The sequence below is a fragment of the Rhinolophus ferrumequinum genome, chromosome 10 (assembly GCF_004115265.2).
Source record: "Rhinolophus ferrumequinum isolate MPI-CBG mRhiFer1 chromosome 10, mRhiFer1_v1.p, whole genome shotgun sequence".
NCBI classification, from domain to species: Eukaryota; Metazoa; Chordata; class Mammalia; order Chiroptera; family Rhinolophidae; genus Rhinolophus; species Rhinolophus ferrumequinum.
In genome coordinates, this window is record NC_046293.1 from 7,014,917 (window position 1) to 7,032,209 (window position 17,293).

A 17,293-nucleotide genomic window follows, 5' to 3' on the forward strand; every position below is an offset into this window, starting at 1 on the left:
TGTCCTTCGAATCCTCTCAGTCTGTCAACTTGTGTTAATAAAGGGAATATGAAAGCAGAATTTTAAATAATGGTTAAATCCTAATCTTGGCTGCATTGCCTCCAATGTGTTCTATGCATGCTTACCTCCTGAGTAGAACATGAATTTTGATTTTAAAGAATTTATTTACTGGGTAACCTGTTTCATTTGTTTAGAAAGGTGTGCACACTCTGCCTGCATACAGTGTACATGGACGCTTGTGATCTCTGGCTCTGAGCTCGCTTACCTTCATCGTAAAAATAAAATGTAGACTGCTCAAGTGTAGTACTTTCTAGTCTGGTTTTTCTGGCTATTGATTTTTCTGTTACGTGATATGTACCTGGCATTGAACAGGAATACATTATAAAATCTGGGCAAATGGACATGTATTGATATTCTTCTATCTTGGCCTCTTGGGCACTAGTGCTTTTTAAATACGAGACCAGCAAAAATCTCCAGGTAAGTCCTACTCGGATTATGATCAATGCCTCCAGTGTCAGTGTATGAATAGAGTCATAACTAAAGACGACTCTTTGGTGTTATGTGACTCTATGAAAGTATGACAAGTACAGCTCATAAAATTATTTGATAATGTCTTTTATTTTGAGAAAAAGTATTCCCATAATGCTCCTAAGAGAGAGGTAGCAAAATATTTTATTTTTTGTACCTGTATGCAACAAGTAAAAAAATAGACTTTGAATCTCTTAGCTGTTGCACAAGCTTATTTTTGGTTAGACTGTGTTTTCTATACGGCATGTTTTGAGAGTCCTTAAATCAAAACATTCTTTCTCCTGTTGTGTTTAAATGACTTTTGGTACAAGAAGATTTCTCTTCCTTAGGGTTGCACCTCTTGATTCTTCATAGCATGGCTGGAGCCAGATAGTTCCATGTATGGTTGGTTGTTTGCTGAGATTGTTCATTGGTTCATTTATTTGATACTTGTTTAACACATATTTATAAAGTACATGGTGTGTCAGGCACTTTGTTACAACTCTATCTGGGTTTTGCTTTGTTTTGTTTTGTTTTAATCATTTCAGGACTGATGAGGAATATTTTAATATCTCCAGATGGTGTTAAATTGGGATCATGTGTTTTCAAAACAGAAGCAGCTGGCTCATTGTATTGTTCCACTGAGGCAACCTTGGGGGGCCAGAATTCCCATCCCTAAGCTTGTAAGGATCATGATGCTTGTTAGGCTGTTTCAGGTGTTTTGTGACAGTTCCTAACCACTGTGTGCCGCCTGCCTCTCCTAATTCCCTCAGTGATGAGGGACTTTTTGTGATCCTCTAGTCCCCGTTGGAGCACTTCCCAGTGTCACCACTTTCCCACTGTCACCCATTGTACCAGCTCTGTACTCACTTAAACCATGTGAGCTACTTGTGGGACAGTTGTAAATTGTGTGTTTTATCAATGTTGTGATGAACTTAGCATGTGATCAATAGCCACTTCCCCTCTCTTAAAGTTGTTATTGAAAAATTATATGTAAAACTATATCAAAATTGCTACTTTGAGTGCTTATGTAAGTTGACAAATGGATTGCCTCCTGTTAAACCAATGAGGAAACTCATTACTCTTTTCACGTAGAGAGGTAGTGCTGCCAGCCAGTTTGCTATCATCATGGCTTCTGAATTGCTGCTAACAGGAGTGGCTTGTGTTGTACCCTGGCACAAAGAGACACCGTAGGCCTTGTATTAGGTCAGTGGCGGAAGTAGAAATGGAGCATTGGTATGTAGCTTTAACATAAGACAGAAGCTTAAAAGATTGCATTTTGTGTTCCTTTGTGTCTCCCTCTTTCTCTTTAAAGGAGTGGTGAATGTGTTGCTAACAACTCCACTCTGGGTGGTAAACACCAGACTGAAGCTGCAAGGGGCAAAGTTTAGAAATGAAGACATTGTACCAACCAACTACAAAGGTATTATTGGTAAGTATCTCTTGGGTGAGTTTCTGTGTAAGCGTTTTCTTTTCTCTTTGTACCTGGAACTTATTGCCACGATAATGCTATATATAAGACAACCTCCCATCTCAGCATCCAACAGTAAGCGTTTGTGTAGCTCATGTGTCTGTGGATTAACAAGGATTTGACTCATCTAGACTGACGCAGCCTGGGAATCTCGGCTCATCTTCCTGGGACCAGCCTGAGTATGTACTTCTCTTGGTGATGTCCCCTCCAGAAGAGGACACGCCGAATCGTACAAGCATATTTCAAGCCCCTATTTGCATCTTGTCTGCTAACATCCCTGTGGCCAAAGCACATCACGTGGCCAAGCCTCAAAGACAAGGGGTAGAGAAGTGACTGCTCCCATGGAGTGGGGGTGGGAGGGATGAATATTCCTGAAGAATAACCTACTATACTTTTTTTCTAGTGTCGTCTTTGGCTAAAGGTACCAGATTAGTGTCTGGTATTTTTGAGCATCTGCTTTTTAATCGTATCACAGTGCCATGTTCTCCTTTCCCGTGTTCGTAATGAGAACAGAACAGTGCTTTTGTTATAAGTCAGTCCTATAAAGTGGACTCTAGGGAACTATCGTCTTATCTTTTGTTGTCCTGGACTTCGTTGTGAAGCATGTGGGCTATCAGTTCACAATTCTCTGTAATCCAGAGTCCCCACTGGTGGTGATAATTACTTAGGAAAACTTGACATTCAGGCGGAGTTGCCTAGGATTGAAGTTGTCTCTCAATAACTTGGTGACCATCAGTGTCTGATAATTATCAAAAAGGAGTTAACTGATGAACTTGCTCCTAAAATATCATGGCAAGAAGGAAATGATATTGACAGAACCAGGGTGGTTTCTGTTCTGGGTACATTGTCTTCTCTAGTTAGGGGATTATCATCGAATGTCCTTGGTTTCTTGCTTAGATGCTTTTCACCAGATCGTTCGTGATGAAGGACTCTTGTCTTTATGGAATGGCACATTTCCCTCCTTGCTCCTGGTCTTCAATCCTGCCATCCAGTTCATGTTCTATGAAGGTTTAAAACGGCAGCTTTTAAAGAAACGAATGAAGGTAATCCCTGATTTTGAAAGCAGCAGAGCATACCCTCTGCAGCGTCTTGTTACTTGGATTGATGTGATTCGTTCTGTCCCTGCTTCCCAGCTTTCTTCTTTGGATGTGTTTATCATCGGTGCAGTATCCAAAGCGATTGCCACCACGGTCACCTATCCCATGCAGACAGTCCAGTCGATTCTGAGGGTGAGTGCTGGGCTTCTCCCTCCATTTAGTCAAACAACACTGCAAAATCGTGGTTTCTCTCTCTGAAGCAATGCTAATAAAGCAATATAGTCAGTTGGTAGGCCAGAGCATTCCTCACCCATTTTTCCATTTGTCTGATACTCTGACAGCCAGGCTGGCTATTCGTTGTTTTCCTCTTTAGTTTGGAATGAAGTTTATTTTACATTGGCAATTTCTTAGGTAAGTAGTGTCTCAGAAAACCCCAGTGTGGAGGAAGTTTCTTTAAGTGCCTCAGGAAATCACAAGTTCGTTTCCTTCTCATTCAGGTCAGTTTGCTGGATGCCTTAGGGCACATCATTCTTTACAAAATCAGAGGTTAATTCCTTTTGTTTATTCAGAGGAATTAATGATTTAGCTTTTTTGGAACACTTTCAGATTTCTGGTTTTTCCTTTCATTCAGTTATTTATACATTGAAATATTTATTAAACATCCACTTTGTGTGAGGAGCTGGGTATACATGGTAATTAAAAACAATCATAATTCCTGCCCTCATGGAGGTAATTGAAGAGAGAATGAACAGGTAAATAAGCACAATAAATAGGTATTTACGAATTAAGAAAAGGAAGTGAGCAGCATTCTGTGGTTCAGTGGAGAGAGGATCTTCTTAGGTAGGATGACTGGGAACGTGTATAAATTAAGACTTAGAGGAAGAAAAGGACCCATCTGTGCAAAGAGCATTCTAGATAGAGGGGACACGATGTGCTAAGAGCTTAAGGAATCCTGGGAACTGAAAGGCTGCTGTGGCTGGAGATTAACTCAGGATGGGATTGGAAAAGGAGCAGGGAAGGCTATAGATGAGGATTCTAGATTTTATTCTCAGCCTAGAGGAAAGCCTTTGAAGGGCTTTACCCTAGGGAGTCACGTGATCTGATTCACAATTCGAGAAGGTTGCTGTGGGTGTTGTGTGGCAAATTGAAAAAGAGAAAAGAGAAAAGTTGGGGGACATGCAGATAGGAGGCCATTTCAGTAATACAGGTGGGAAGTAATGGTGACCTAGACCGAGGTGGTAGCTAGCAGTGGAGAGGAGGGATAAGAAGGGGACAGATTCCTGACGTGTTTGGGGGAAGAAAACTCATGGACAGATACATGATTTGTTTCGGAGAAAAAAAATCAAAGGACTTATTGATAGATAACATGGGTGTGGTAGTGAGGGTATTTCAGTTCAAAATATTATTACTTTCTATTAAACGTATTTTTACTAATGTACTATTTTTAAATTGACACTTAAAGGAATTCAGTAGCATAAGATAAATGATACTTTTATAATGTAAACATATAATGTGAAGAGCTTAGACTGCAGTGGTTCTAATCGATTAGTGTTTATCAGAACTAAAGGACTGAAAGATTAAGTCAATATCTAAATCTTCATCATGGGCATGTTTCTTTCTTTTGAAGTAGAATTTTCCCCATAGTTCTCTGGAAAGTGAAAATTCTTGTGCTTGCTTCATTGAAAAATATTCTTATTTTCACTTACTGAACTATATCACTTATTTCACTGAAAAATAGGGGATTCATGAAATCTACATACTAATTGGATAATCTGTTTGCCGTAAGACATTACTCCAACATAATTTCCTCTGCAGGTTGAAATTAAGATAAAGAAAGCAGTCCAGAACAGTCATTAGCTATTTATTTTTCTTCTTCCCCAGTTTGGACGTCACCGACTCAACCCAGAAAACAGAACACTGGGGAGTCTCCGCAATGTTCTCTATCTCCTTCACCAACGAGTAAGGTGGGTTTTGTGGCTGCTTCCTGTCCTGTCCTCTCTTCCCACAGCCATCTGCCAGGAAGTGGTTGGATTTGCTTCACTGGTACTACTGCCTTGGCAGTGGCAGCCCAAAAACCTTCCCTTTGCAGGCTGTGCTCAGACATTTCTCATTTTAGAGGCTTAGTGCAGTGATATGACAGCATTTGGGGAAATTGTGGAAAAGTTCACATTCTTACTTTTTGTTAGTTACAGATGTACAGAACTCTAGAGAGGGAACCCTCCAAAATCTAATTCAGAGACCGTTCTGCCTGAGTGGTGCTTCCATCAACCGACATATCCTGTGGCCTCCCTCATAGATAGAAAGAAGCAGGTTTAATAGAGCAGTCGTCATGGTGAGAAAGGGAGTGAGGAGCAGGAAGAGTAATAACAATTATCCTCGTAATGATGACGACAGTGATGTTGATAAGAATAGCTCACATTTTTGAGTGTTTGCTTCGTGGCAGACACTGAGCTCCCTGCTTTGTGTGGGGCAATCTCGCTTAATCCTAACGAGGCAGTACTTTCATCATTTCCCTGTTTCATTTAAAGAAACCTCAGGGCCATCAAGGAGGTCCAGAGCCTCCTTTGAAGCAAAAGCTGCTGTATTACTATTCCTACGTGTGAGATATTTTGAAAAGAAATTTATTATAAAAATAGAACATGCTTGGGATAAAATATAAAGTCAAGGATAAAGAATTGGTGTAAAGTAAAAAATAATGCTCGCATACCAAGTATTGGCAAGAATGAGGAACAACCAGAATATTCACGTGCTACTGGTGGGAATGCAGAAGAGGGAGCCCACTTTGGGAAGCACCTGGCATTTTCTTAGAAATTTAAACATATACCCCCCATAGGACCCAGACATTCCACTTCAAGGTATTTAAGAAATGACATATGTCTGCACAAAAACTTTCACACAAATATCAACAGCAGCTTTATTTGTAAGAACCAAAACTGGGAAACAACTCAAATGTGTATCATCCGGTAAATAGATACATAAATTGTGATATATCTGTATAGTGCAATACTACTCGGAAATAAAAAAGAAGGAATTGTTGATTCACACAACAACATGGATGAATCTCAAAATAATTATGCTGAGTGAAAGAAGTCAGACAAAAAAGAATTCATATTATATTATTCCATTTGTATTTTAAAACTTAGAAAACACCAATACTCTGTAGTGACAGAAAGTGGTTCCCTAGGGTCAAGGTGGGTGGAGGGAGGGAGTGATTACAAAGGGACATGAGCATACTTTTGGGGGTGATGGATATGTTCCCTGTCCTTGAATGTGGTGATGGTTTCATCACGGGTGTATACATCAGTCAATACATCACATTGAAGTCAGTTAACTTTTAAAAAACTATAAATACATGAATACTTATTCTGTTTTCTCTCTCTCCCTTTTCCAAGAGGGAGTTACTTAACAGTTAAGAGTATATATTTCCAGAATATTATATAAAACATGTATTTGTGGTATTTATTTTTATAAAAATGGGATCATATGATACTATTTTGCAACTTGCCTTTTATAAACTTAATATCCCAAGCAACCCTTCACATCAACATCTATAGATTTTTTTTTATAGTGACTACCTTGTTTTCTGTTATGTAATAACTATAATTTATTGACCAACACACTTATTAATGGATATTTAGTTTTTTCCAGGTTTTTGCCTTTGCAGACATTGCTGAATGAACAGCCCATAACTTTAGCTATGTGCACCCGAGTGACTGTAATTGTAGAGGTGGAATTACCTGGTTAAGGTGTCTGAACACATAAAATTTAGATGGACATCGCCAAATTGGCCATAAAAAAAGTGACGCCAATTTTTATTTCTATCATTGTGGGAGTGAAGGACGGTATAGTTAACAAGAAAGTTAAGAAGATAGTTAGTGTTAACTAGAAACCTGTACATTTGCGTAGTTTTCAAATTCAGTGTTTTTACATCTTTTATCTTGTTTGATTCTCTCTCAGCCTTGTGCGTGTGGAAGAGTGACTGTATTCCCGTTACTGCAGATAAGGAAACAGGTTTAGAGAAAGAAAGTGACTTGCCCAATAGCAGACAGATGGAGGCAGAGACAGATGTTCCAACTCAGAGGCCCTGTCAGCACTCAGGCACTAGTGAATGAACGACAAGCGTTCATCTCCTGGGATACGTGACAACAATGGGTATACCCAGACTGTCCAGGACGGGTGCCACAGACCACATGTGGCTGTTGAGCGCTTGAAATTTAGCCAGTGCAACTGAGAAACTGAATTTTTAAACTGAATTTTAATTGCCACATGTGGTTCGTAGCTACCATATTGGACAGTCACTACACCGGGGCAGGCCTCTCCAAACTCTTGATTGATTAAGACTCACCTGAAGTGCTTGTTACAGAACAGAGTCACGGCTCCCCTCTGGGGCGAGGCTTTACAGTCTTCCTTTCTAAACAAACCCTGCTGATTCTGAAGGTAGTGGAAAGAAAACCTACACCGTTCCCGCTGTCTCTCCTGTACGACTCACACAGAACACTTCTCTCTGACACTTCTGGGCACCAGGTGTGTGGGGCGTTTTCCCCACACCAAACAGTTCTGCATGACACCAGCTGGGCGTCCTACAGTTTAACTCAGTTCTGACACTACATGGAGATAACATCAGATCCCACAGGTGAAGGTCTCAGTCCCACAGGACGGCCCCCACTTCGATTCCCCAGGTTACCCACAACTTCTGTCGGACTGCTACATGTTAGAGGTTCCCATGACCCCCTGCCCCTTGGATTTGGTTATTTGCCAGAACAGCTCACAGAACTGAGGGAAACCCTTACTTACATTCATCAGTTTATTAAAGGATGTGATAAAGGACACAGATGAACAGACAGATGAAGAGATACGAGAGGGCGAGGTCTGGGAGGGTTCTGAGCTCAGGAGCTTCTGTCCTCGTGGACTTGGGGTGCGTTACCCTTCCAGTTCATGAATGTGTTCACCCACCTGGAAGCTCTCTGAACCCTGGACTTGGGGTTTTATGGAACTTCCTCACGTAGGCATGATGCATCATTCACTCCATTTCCTGCCCGTCTCTCCTCTCTGGAGGATGGTGGGGTGGGGCTAAAAATTCCAAGCTTCTAATCACAGCTTGATCTTTCTGGTGACCACCCCCCATCCAGGAGCTCAACAGTCACCTCATTACAGCAAAAGACACTGCAATTACCCAGGATATTCCAAGGGATTTGAGAGCTCTATGTCAGGAACCGGGGTCAAAGAGCAAATGTTTGAGCAAGAGATGCTCACTCAGGTCATCCCAAGGGTTTCAGGAGCTCTGTGCCAGGGCCCGGGGACAGAGGCAAGAGGTGTACTTTCTGTTATCTCTGCAGACCTCACCTTGAGAAACACTGAGGTCAAGTTTCTTGGGTTTCTTGGGAGAACATAATTCATGTTAATTCATGAACTAGTAATTCATGGGTTAAAGCTTTTCATGTCTATGTATCACACAGTTGGCCCCCAATCATAGGTTTTCACACAGCAAATATATAAAATGTAGACTAGCTTCTGCATGGCGCGCGTGTTGGCTCTGACATCTCAGTGTTCGCGCTGTATAGAGGCCTGCAGTTGCCAATAAACTAGCACATGAGATTAATCCACTCTCAGCAGAGAGCTTCAGAGAGATCGTTTACTCTGGACTCTCGGTTCTGGCTAAAGCCTTCTCTGTGGTTACAGGAGTGGCTCTAGGGGCTGGCCCCCAGGCTGGCATCATCATCCTGGTCACCAGGGAGCTTACTAGAAATGCACATTCTTGAGTCCCATCCCAGACTTACTAAAGCGGAAACTGGGGGATGGGACCCAGCAATCTGTGGTTTAACAAGCCCTTCAGGTGATTCTAAATCTGAGCACCACTGGGTTAGAAGATCAAATGTATAGGAAGGCTGAGAATCGGGTAGCTTTTATTTTGTCTCTTTGCCTAGTTCTGTTGAGGCTAAAATGATCTAAACCAGTTTGCAGCTTTCCTACCATTTAGGGACCATTAAGTTGAAATAACTGAGTTGGGAGAATGTTAAAGTAAAGCTCTAAAAGTCTTAGATTTCAGATTTGGGCTGTAAGATGGTTTGGGGAGGTTTTAGGATCTGCATCCGACCTGTGGGATATTGTCAGCATTTCACTAATTAATGGTGATTATAAAGATAAAGTATTGGTGGCTTGTGAAGGTATTTTATCAGCCCCCAAATACCTTGCAAGATAATAAGTACTTTGACAATGGAAGTCAAGTGTGTTGATATCAAAACTCCCATTGCTTGTTTTGATCCTAAGGCTAAAACTTTGCAAAGTAGCTGTCACAGTAGCCTGTTTCTTTGATGCAAGAGTTGACTTTTCTAAAGCAAACCTTGTCTTTTTTTCCAAACCTCTTTCCCTCCAGGCGTTTCGGAATAATGGGGCTCTACAAAGGCCTGGAAGCCAAACTGCTGCAGACGGTCCTCACGGCAGCTCTCATGTTCCTTGTTTATGAGAAGCTGACGGCTGCCACCTTCACGGTGATGGGGCTGAAGAGCGCACGCAAGCCGTGAGACACCTTCTCCTGCAAAATGCGGAACGATGCTCGAGATGGGGCTTTCCTGCCTTCTGTGGGAAGAGAAGTGATTCTTTTCTTGCTCTTTCCACCGTGAATTTTACCCTCAGTGGCTTCAAAAGCATCTAAGGGTAAACCTGGAGGATAGCCAGCTGAACCTGTCACCAACTTAATTTTATGATAGTTGGTTGCATTTTACGGAGGAGGTTGGACTAATGGTCATACGAAAAGGAAGCATTATTGAAAACGTAAAATGGAAAGTTGGTGAGAGTTAATTGGTGTTCTTAAGCAGAATGGGCTATTGCTCTCGTGTAATCTTTTCCAGTTAAAATCTTTCCTACATTTGCCAGCTGTCCTCTTTCCCTGAACCCTCCTCTAGGTCCTAGGACAAATTACCTTGTAATTCTCTTCATATACTTTTTTATGTCTTAGTCTTGATATTTTCCTCACTAAAAATAATATTATGACTGTGCCATGGGCATGATTTTATTTTTGTTGGGCTTTTTTTCTCCTGTGTAAGGAAAAGTGTCCCCTTTACTACATGAGCTATTTATTTTGTGGGCGAGATGAAAATTATTAATCCCAAATGATTCTATTATACACTATTTGTAAACATCACTTATTCATTAGTATTTGACGTAATTTAAAAATATTTATTTTGAATCAACCGTTTCATTCCAAAAGGCTTGCAGTTTTATGTTCATCCATACACGCCCCCATCAAGTCAAGCCTCAATAAACTGCAAAGGACATGCGCTTTGTTAAGGTATTACATGGGATGTACAACCAGCTGGTAAAAATCACAGAACAGGGAGAGGGAGCAGATAGCTTGTTTAGGCTCTGGAATATCATCTCCCTTTGCAAACTCTTGGCAGAGACTGTATTTTTTGACAATAAACATCTGATTGAGGTTATTTCTATTTTCAAACATTCATCAGAGTCCTGCTACTCAAAGTGTGGTGCTTCAAGCAGTGGCAGTCATGTCACCTGGGAGTTTATTGGACATGCAGTCCCAGACCTTCTGAACTAAATTCCGCATTTTTAACCAGATCTGCAGGTGATTCTTACATGAAAGTTCGAGAGACCTTGAAGCCCCTGACGCAGCAGAAGATATGATTGTTTTCAATTCTAGAAACCAAGACAATGATTTTTCTCAAAGGAAAGGTGGACTAATGTATTAAAACAACCTCTAAAAAAAACTGGAAGTCCTGTGTCATCATTTACTCTCCCCTCCTAGCACTTGTGTTATGAAGCTAGGAATGAATTCAGACATCTCAAGCCACTCAAGAAGCAAACTCTCTTGACATTAGAACAGCTCTTTGGGTTCCTATGACTTAGTTTTTGTCCCTATAACAAAATAACAGGTTTTTTGTTTATAAATCTAATTCAGTCAGAGTCAGAGTAATAATAAAGTATCTGTAAACGCTGGTATTTAGTTTGATTTTAAGAGTGGAAATTTCTGGGCCGGCCCGGTGGCTCAGGCGGTTGGAGCTCTGTGCTCCTAACTCCAAAGGCTGCTGGTTCGATTCCCACATGGGCCAGTGGGCTCTCAACCACAAGGTTGCCAGTTCAACTCCTCAACTCCTTGAGTCCCGCAAGGGATGGTGGGCTCCGCCCCCTGCAACTAAGATTGAACAGGGCACCTTGAGCTGAGCTGCATCCCGGATGGCTCGGTCGGAGTGTGTCCTCTCAACCACAAGGTAGCCGGTTCAACTCCCATCCAAGGGATGGTGGGCTGCGCCCCCTGCAACTAGCAACGGCAACTGGACCTGGAGCTGAGCTGCGCCCTCCACAACTAAGACTGAAAGGACAACAACTTGACTTGGAAAAAAAGTCCTGGAAGTACATACACACTGTTCCCCAATAAAGTCCTGTTCCCCTTCCCCAATAAAAAAATCTTAAAAAAAAAAAAAAAAAAAAAAGGAAATTTCTTCCTCTTATTTCCTCTCTGGCCCTTGTGGTAATTTCAAAGTAGTGATTATCAAATGAGTAATAACTGAAAGATCGCTGTGTTGTTCTAGAAAACAAGAATTAGGGGCTAATAATCTGGGAACTAGATCGAGCATTCATTCCCTATTTAAGACACAAAATTGCAGACCAAGCATTGGCCCATTACTACTTTTTATTTTACTTTAAGGTTTGCGTGTGTCTGTGACAGGGCTTGGGTGGGAAGCACAAAACTTACTTTGATTTGTACAAGAGAAGAATGGTCATAAAGGTGCCACGTGTACTTTTGTTTTAATTATGCAGTTCGCTTTAGAACTTGAATTTTCAAGCTCAGGGTATTGTGGGTTGGTACGTTCAAATAATTTCCAAGGTCAAACCATATAGTTATATTAAGTGTTTGATGTGAGAATGTATTTGATGCTTCTTTTTTTCTGATTTTATGAGGAACAATTTAATATTGAGGTTTTATGTTCCCTATGGAAACTTGTAGACTCACTAGTTTGAAACTAGGCAATGACTCATCCAGTTTTGTAACCCTTGATTAATAAGTTCTTTGAGAAAACAAAAGAGCTGAAGTCTATACCAGGGAAATGGAAATTTTTCTTTTTGGTTCTTTATGCAGGTTTCTCTAGAATGTGAGGTTTAAGGGCCTTAGAAATTACCTCAATGTCACTGTAGTAGAACATTTAATTTCTGTAAGTTTTTAATCTGTGTTTTGAAGTGGACACTAACATTTCTACCTGTGTCTATTTTACAGTGAAGTCTGAAACGCAGAAATAGGATATACAATAGGGACATAAGCAGTGGGAGTTAGAATCTTGGGTATTATTTCCAGCTCTGCCGCTGACTAGCAAATTACGTCATCTTGTGCTTAACAGCATTTTGATAAATGGAGATAATAATACTCACTACCCACTTCAGAGGATGTTTGAGAGTTAATGATGTCAGCTGAATCCCTTTATGATCGTGGGGAGGGAAGATCTGAGTGAAACTTGTGACAACGCCGAGATTTATATAGCAATTTTCCTTCTTAAAGCTTCTACACGTTCTCATTTTATAATTCCAATATCTCTGAAATAGGTAGGGACAAGTAATAATACCCCCATTTAATTAACAAGGAAATTGAGACAGAATTGTCAAATAACTTGCCTGGTTGGAGGTAGGACTAGAGTTGAGTTTCCTGTAGTCTAATGTAATGATTAAAAGAATGGCTTCTGGGGGCGGCCGGATGGCTCAGTTGGTTAGAGCACGAGCTCTGAACAACAGGGGTGCCGGTGAGCTGCACTCTCTACAACTAGATTGAAGACAACTAGTTGAAGCTGATGGGCCCTGGAGAAACACACTGTTCCCTGATTGGAAAAAAAAAAAAAAAAGAATGGATTCTGGAATGAGACCTAGGCTCAACGCTACTTCTATTCCTTACCGGCTGTGGGAACAAAGCAATTACTGAACTTGTATAAAACTCAGTTTCCTCAACTGTGAAATGGAATTCTTGATAAACCTATCTCACAGGGTGATTGTTCACAGGGTGATTGTGAGTATTAAAGGAGATCATACGAAAATTGTTTAGCGCAGTGCTTGCTGCATGAGAAGAGCTAGATAAACGCAACAACTATTATTATAATATTCTATGGCTGTTTGGATAGATGTGACTATTGTTCGATGGAAAGCACTCTGGATTTTGAGCCAGACCTGGGTTTGGATTTTCATTCTGTCGTAATAGCATTCTGGCCACACAGAGAAGTCACTTCACCTGAGTCTGTCCTCATCTGTCTAATAGCAAGGCTGTGGTATACACATATATATTCTTTAATCGTCAGAGCAGGCTTGCAAGGTAATCATTTCTATTGGACAGAAGAAGATATATATATGTGTGTGTATATGTGCATATGGCAGATAATTGACACATAACCTTAGTTTCAGGTATACGACATAATGGTTCGATATATGTATATATTGGAAAATGATCACCACAATAAGTCTAGTTATCATCTGTCACCAAAATATCCATCAGATAATGCTATTTGAATCAAGAAAATCAACTAGATTTTACTTTGGGGCAGCGTTTCCTCTTTCCATTTGTTTTAATTGTGACCATTTCTGAGAGTTTCTCAGTGTATCTCCTCGAGAAGCCAAATCCAGTAATTTTTTGTTTTATTCAGTATTCAAATTAAGTCCCCAAACATTTATCAGTTAATCAGTAAAATACTAACTGGTTCAATAGCAGAAAGTGTCTCATCTTGGCTAGAAAAGCTAGTGACTTCAGGGAGCCAAATGCCTCTCATCTGAGGACAGCCCTCCCTCTGGGCAGGTGAATTACTTACCTGGCAGTGTTGAATGTCACCAGAATACCAAATACATACAAAGACTCATCTGGAGGATATTTATGTATGCAGTAATTACAGGTGATTGTGACTGTAGGGTTTTTGCCACCATAGAAATGGAAGGGCTTTGGGTTGGTGCTGATGTTTGTGGGGGTTTACTGGTAGCCCCTGAAAAGTATGTTCAGTGGGACATCATAGACAAAAGTTTTCCAGGGTCTAGGTGACAGAAGAAAAGAAAGAAAATTATTATTTAAAAACAGAAAGTGAAAGGAAATTAGGAGATGAATAAGGATTGGGGCAGGAGGGACAAAGCACCAATTCCTTGCACTCAAAAGAAGACACACTCAAATGTGTGACAGCTACAGAGACTGGGCAGTGCACTGTGGAACCCAGCAAGTGAGGCCCAACCTGTAATGACATAAAAAGGGAAGGTGACTGTGGGGACAGAGCCCTAAAAAGCAGTTTCCAGACTCTCGGCCTCACATAGAAAGGTGCTGGCTCAGGTAGTAAATGGCCATCGACTGTGATCAAATGGCCATCAGCTGTGGCTAGTTGGCTGTCAGCTGTAACCAGTGAGCCACTGGGCACTAATATAACTGCCCTGGCTACACTAACAAAGAAAATGGGGGCTAGCAAGAAGATGGTGGCTGAGCCTGCAAGCGGTGCAGTGAGGGTTGAGATTTGTGTGGCTCCTGTTTCCTGTGTCTCCAACCCAGCCGCCAGCGAGAGTATAGAGATATGACTCCCCTACCTATGGCTCCATGGATGTTCCTTTTTGGCCTCACCATGTCCTGCGTTCTTATGTGGGGAGCGGAACCAGAGACCCCGCAGGCCGCCCTGCACGACAAATGGTGCAGCGAGCAGGGTACGGTGCCGGCCAAAACTATCTGAAGGGCGGTGGAGCAGTTTGTGCATATGAACACTCAGTCTCAGGAAGACCAGGAGGAGCTGCTGCCGGAGAGCTCGACCCCCGTGGAGGGGTGGAAAGATGTGGACGGTTCCCCAACCAGCAAAGGCCGGAGAAAGAGAAGGTCATTGCGGCCCTGTGGGCTGGGAAGTGCTTGCTGAGGCAGGCCGGATGCAGGACTTGTAGTCCCAGGAGGAAACACTTGCTGAGTCCTCCTTGGGAGCTGAGGGTGAGGTCAAAGTTGTCCCTCACCCCCAGGACAGCCCTAGAGAATGACTATGGACTATGGGGAATTGCCTTCTATCCCTAATTTAATGGACCGCTTGACTGTTTGGGAACATACCACCATGTAGTGGAACTGGTGGATGTTTGCTTTTATGTCTTGACCGGCCACCATTGAGAATATGTAAGCACCTTGACTGTGAGCCGCTGTTGTTCCACCACTGTATCAAGAGGTCCAGAGAGAGTGGCAGTGCCCTGAGAGCCCTGGCCGTGTCCAGGAAGTCTGGCTGTGCCCAGAGAGCGTGGCAGTGCCCTGAGAACCCTGGCTGAGCCCAGGAAGTCTGGCTGTGTCCAGAGAGCGTGGCAGTGCCCTGAGAACCCTGGCTGAGCCCAGGAAGTCTGGCTGTGTCCAGAGAGAGTGGCAGTGCCCTGAGAACCCTGGCTGAGCCCAGGAAGTCTGGCTGTGTCCAGAGAGCGTGGCAGTGCCCTGAGAACCCTGGCTGAGCCCAGGAAGTCTGGCTGTGTCCAGAGAGAGTGGCAGTGCCCTGAGAGGCCCTCACTGTGCCTGGGGAGACTAGTGGTACCCTAAGAAGTCCAGGAAGTCTGGCTGTGCCCAGAAGTACTGGTGGTGCCCTGAGAAACCCTGTCTGTGCCCGGGGAGACTGGTGGTACCCTAAGAAGTTGTGGGGACAGAGCCCCAAAAAGCAGTTTCCAGGCTCTCGGCCTCACATAGAAAGGTGCTGGCTCAGGTAGTAAATGGCCATCTACTGTGATCAAATGGCCATCAGCTATAACCAGTGAGCCATTAGCCATGAATATAACTGCCGTGGCTAGGCTAGCAGAAAAAAGGGGGAGCTAGCAAGAAGATGGTGGCTGAGTCTGCAAGCGGCACAGTGAAGGTTGAGAATTGTGTTGCTCCTGGTTCCTGTGTCTCCAACCCAGCTGCCAGTGAGAGTATAGTGGTGTGACTGCCCTACCTATGGCTCCGTGGGTGTTCCTTTTTGGCCTCACCATGTCCTGCATTCTTATGTGGGGAGTGGGACCAGAGACCCTACAGGCTGCCCCGCATGAAAACTGGTCCAGTAGGCAGGATCCCCTGCATGACAGAAGTCTAGGAAGTCTGGCTGTGCCCAGAAGTACTGGTGGTGCCCTGAGAAACCCTGGCTGTGACCAGAGATCTTGGCTGTGTCATTCACCTCCAGGCTCCTCGCACAGGGCCCCTCGCAGAAGACACTTGTCGCATAGATTGTGAGGCGAGAGCCTGTAGGGGTGGAGTGTGGGGACAGAGCCCCAAAAAGCAGTTTCCAGGCTCTCGGCCTCACATAGAAAGGTGCTGGCTCAGGTAGTAAATGGCCATCGACTGTGATCAAATGGCCAGCAGCTGTGGCTAGTTGGCCGTCAGCTGTAACCAGTGAGCCATTGGCCACTAATATAACTGCTATGGCTACGCTAGCAGAAAAATGGGGGCTACCAAGAAGATGGTGGCTGAGCCTGCAAGCGGTGCAGTGAGGGTTGAGAATTGTGTGGCTCCTGTTTCCTGTGTCTCCAACCCAGCCGCCAGCGAGAGTATAGAGATATGACTCCCCTACCTATAGCTCCGTGGGTGTTCCTTTTTGGCCTCATTGTGTCCTGCGTTCTTATGTGGGGAGCGGGAGCAGAGACCCCGCAGGCCGCCCTGCACGACAAATGGTGCAGCGAGCAGGGTCCCCTGCACAACAGTGACTGTTTGGAACTGATTGTGAGAATGGGTAATGGAGCACCCATGTGTTGAGTGCCTACTAAATGACAGGCATAATTGACATATCATGATATCCTTTTAATAACTAAATATGTGAAGTTCATTCCCATTAACAAATGAGTCAGTTGAGGCTTAAAGGGTACCTAATTAATGGGAGTCAGAATTTAAAATTTAAGCTGGCTCCAGAACTTTCTACATCCCTCAGATGTCCTTAAAAGTAAGCCTTCTAAGCCAGTATGTGTTTCCCTTTCACAACCCAGAGGGGCACACGATTGAAGGTGTGTGATTCTCTCTGTAAAAAACTATATCCCAACGTGATGCCACAAGGCTCAAAGGAAGTCTGAGGCCCCTGTACCCAAGGTGGCTCCTTGAATCCATGCTGTTTCTTGCCTCAGGGCCTTTGTTTATGTTTTCCTGTGTGTCAGGAATCTCTTTCTAAGATTCCTGGTGAATTCCTGCCTGGATCTGGCATCAGCTCTTCCCAGAAGCCTTTCTGGAACTTTGCTCCCTCCCACCGACCCCTAAAGACCTTTGTATTCCTATAATATTTTGTGCTTGTCAGTCATTACACCAGCTACACTGTATCTGGAATTGCAGTAATCCGTCTGTATCTCTGTC

The 17,293-nt window shown here is 43.0% G+C and overlaps 1 protein-coding gene across 1 annotated transcript in view; it reads left to right on the forward strand.

Moving 5' to 3' along the window:
• SLC25A17 (solute carrier family 25 member 17) overlaps positions 1-10,277 on the forward strand; it is a 47,795-nt gene extending 37,518 nt beyond the window's left edge. Inside the window, exons 5-9 of the mRNA XM_033118154.1 lie at positions 1,823-1,939; positions 2,876-3,021; positions 3,112-3,207; positions 4,897-4,979; positions 9,389-10,277. Of these exons, the coding sequence (XP_032974045.1) occupies positions 1,823-1,939; positions 2,876-3,021; positions 3,112-3,207; positions 4,897-4,979; positions 9,389-9,536 (590 nt within the window). The 3' untranslated portion in view covers positions 9,537-10,277. The remainder of the gene's footprint in view (positions 1-1,822; positions 1,940-2,875; positions 3,022-3,111; positions 3,208-4,896; positions 4,980-9,388) is intronic.
• Positions 10,278-17,293: the final 7,016 nt, after the last annotated feature.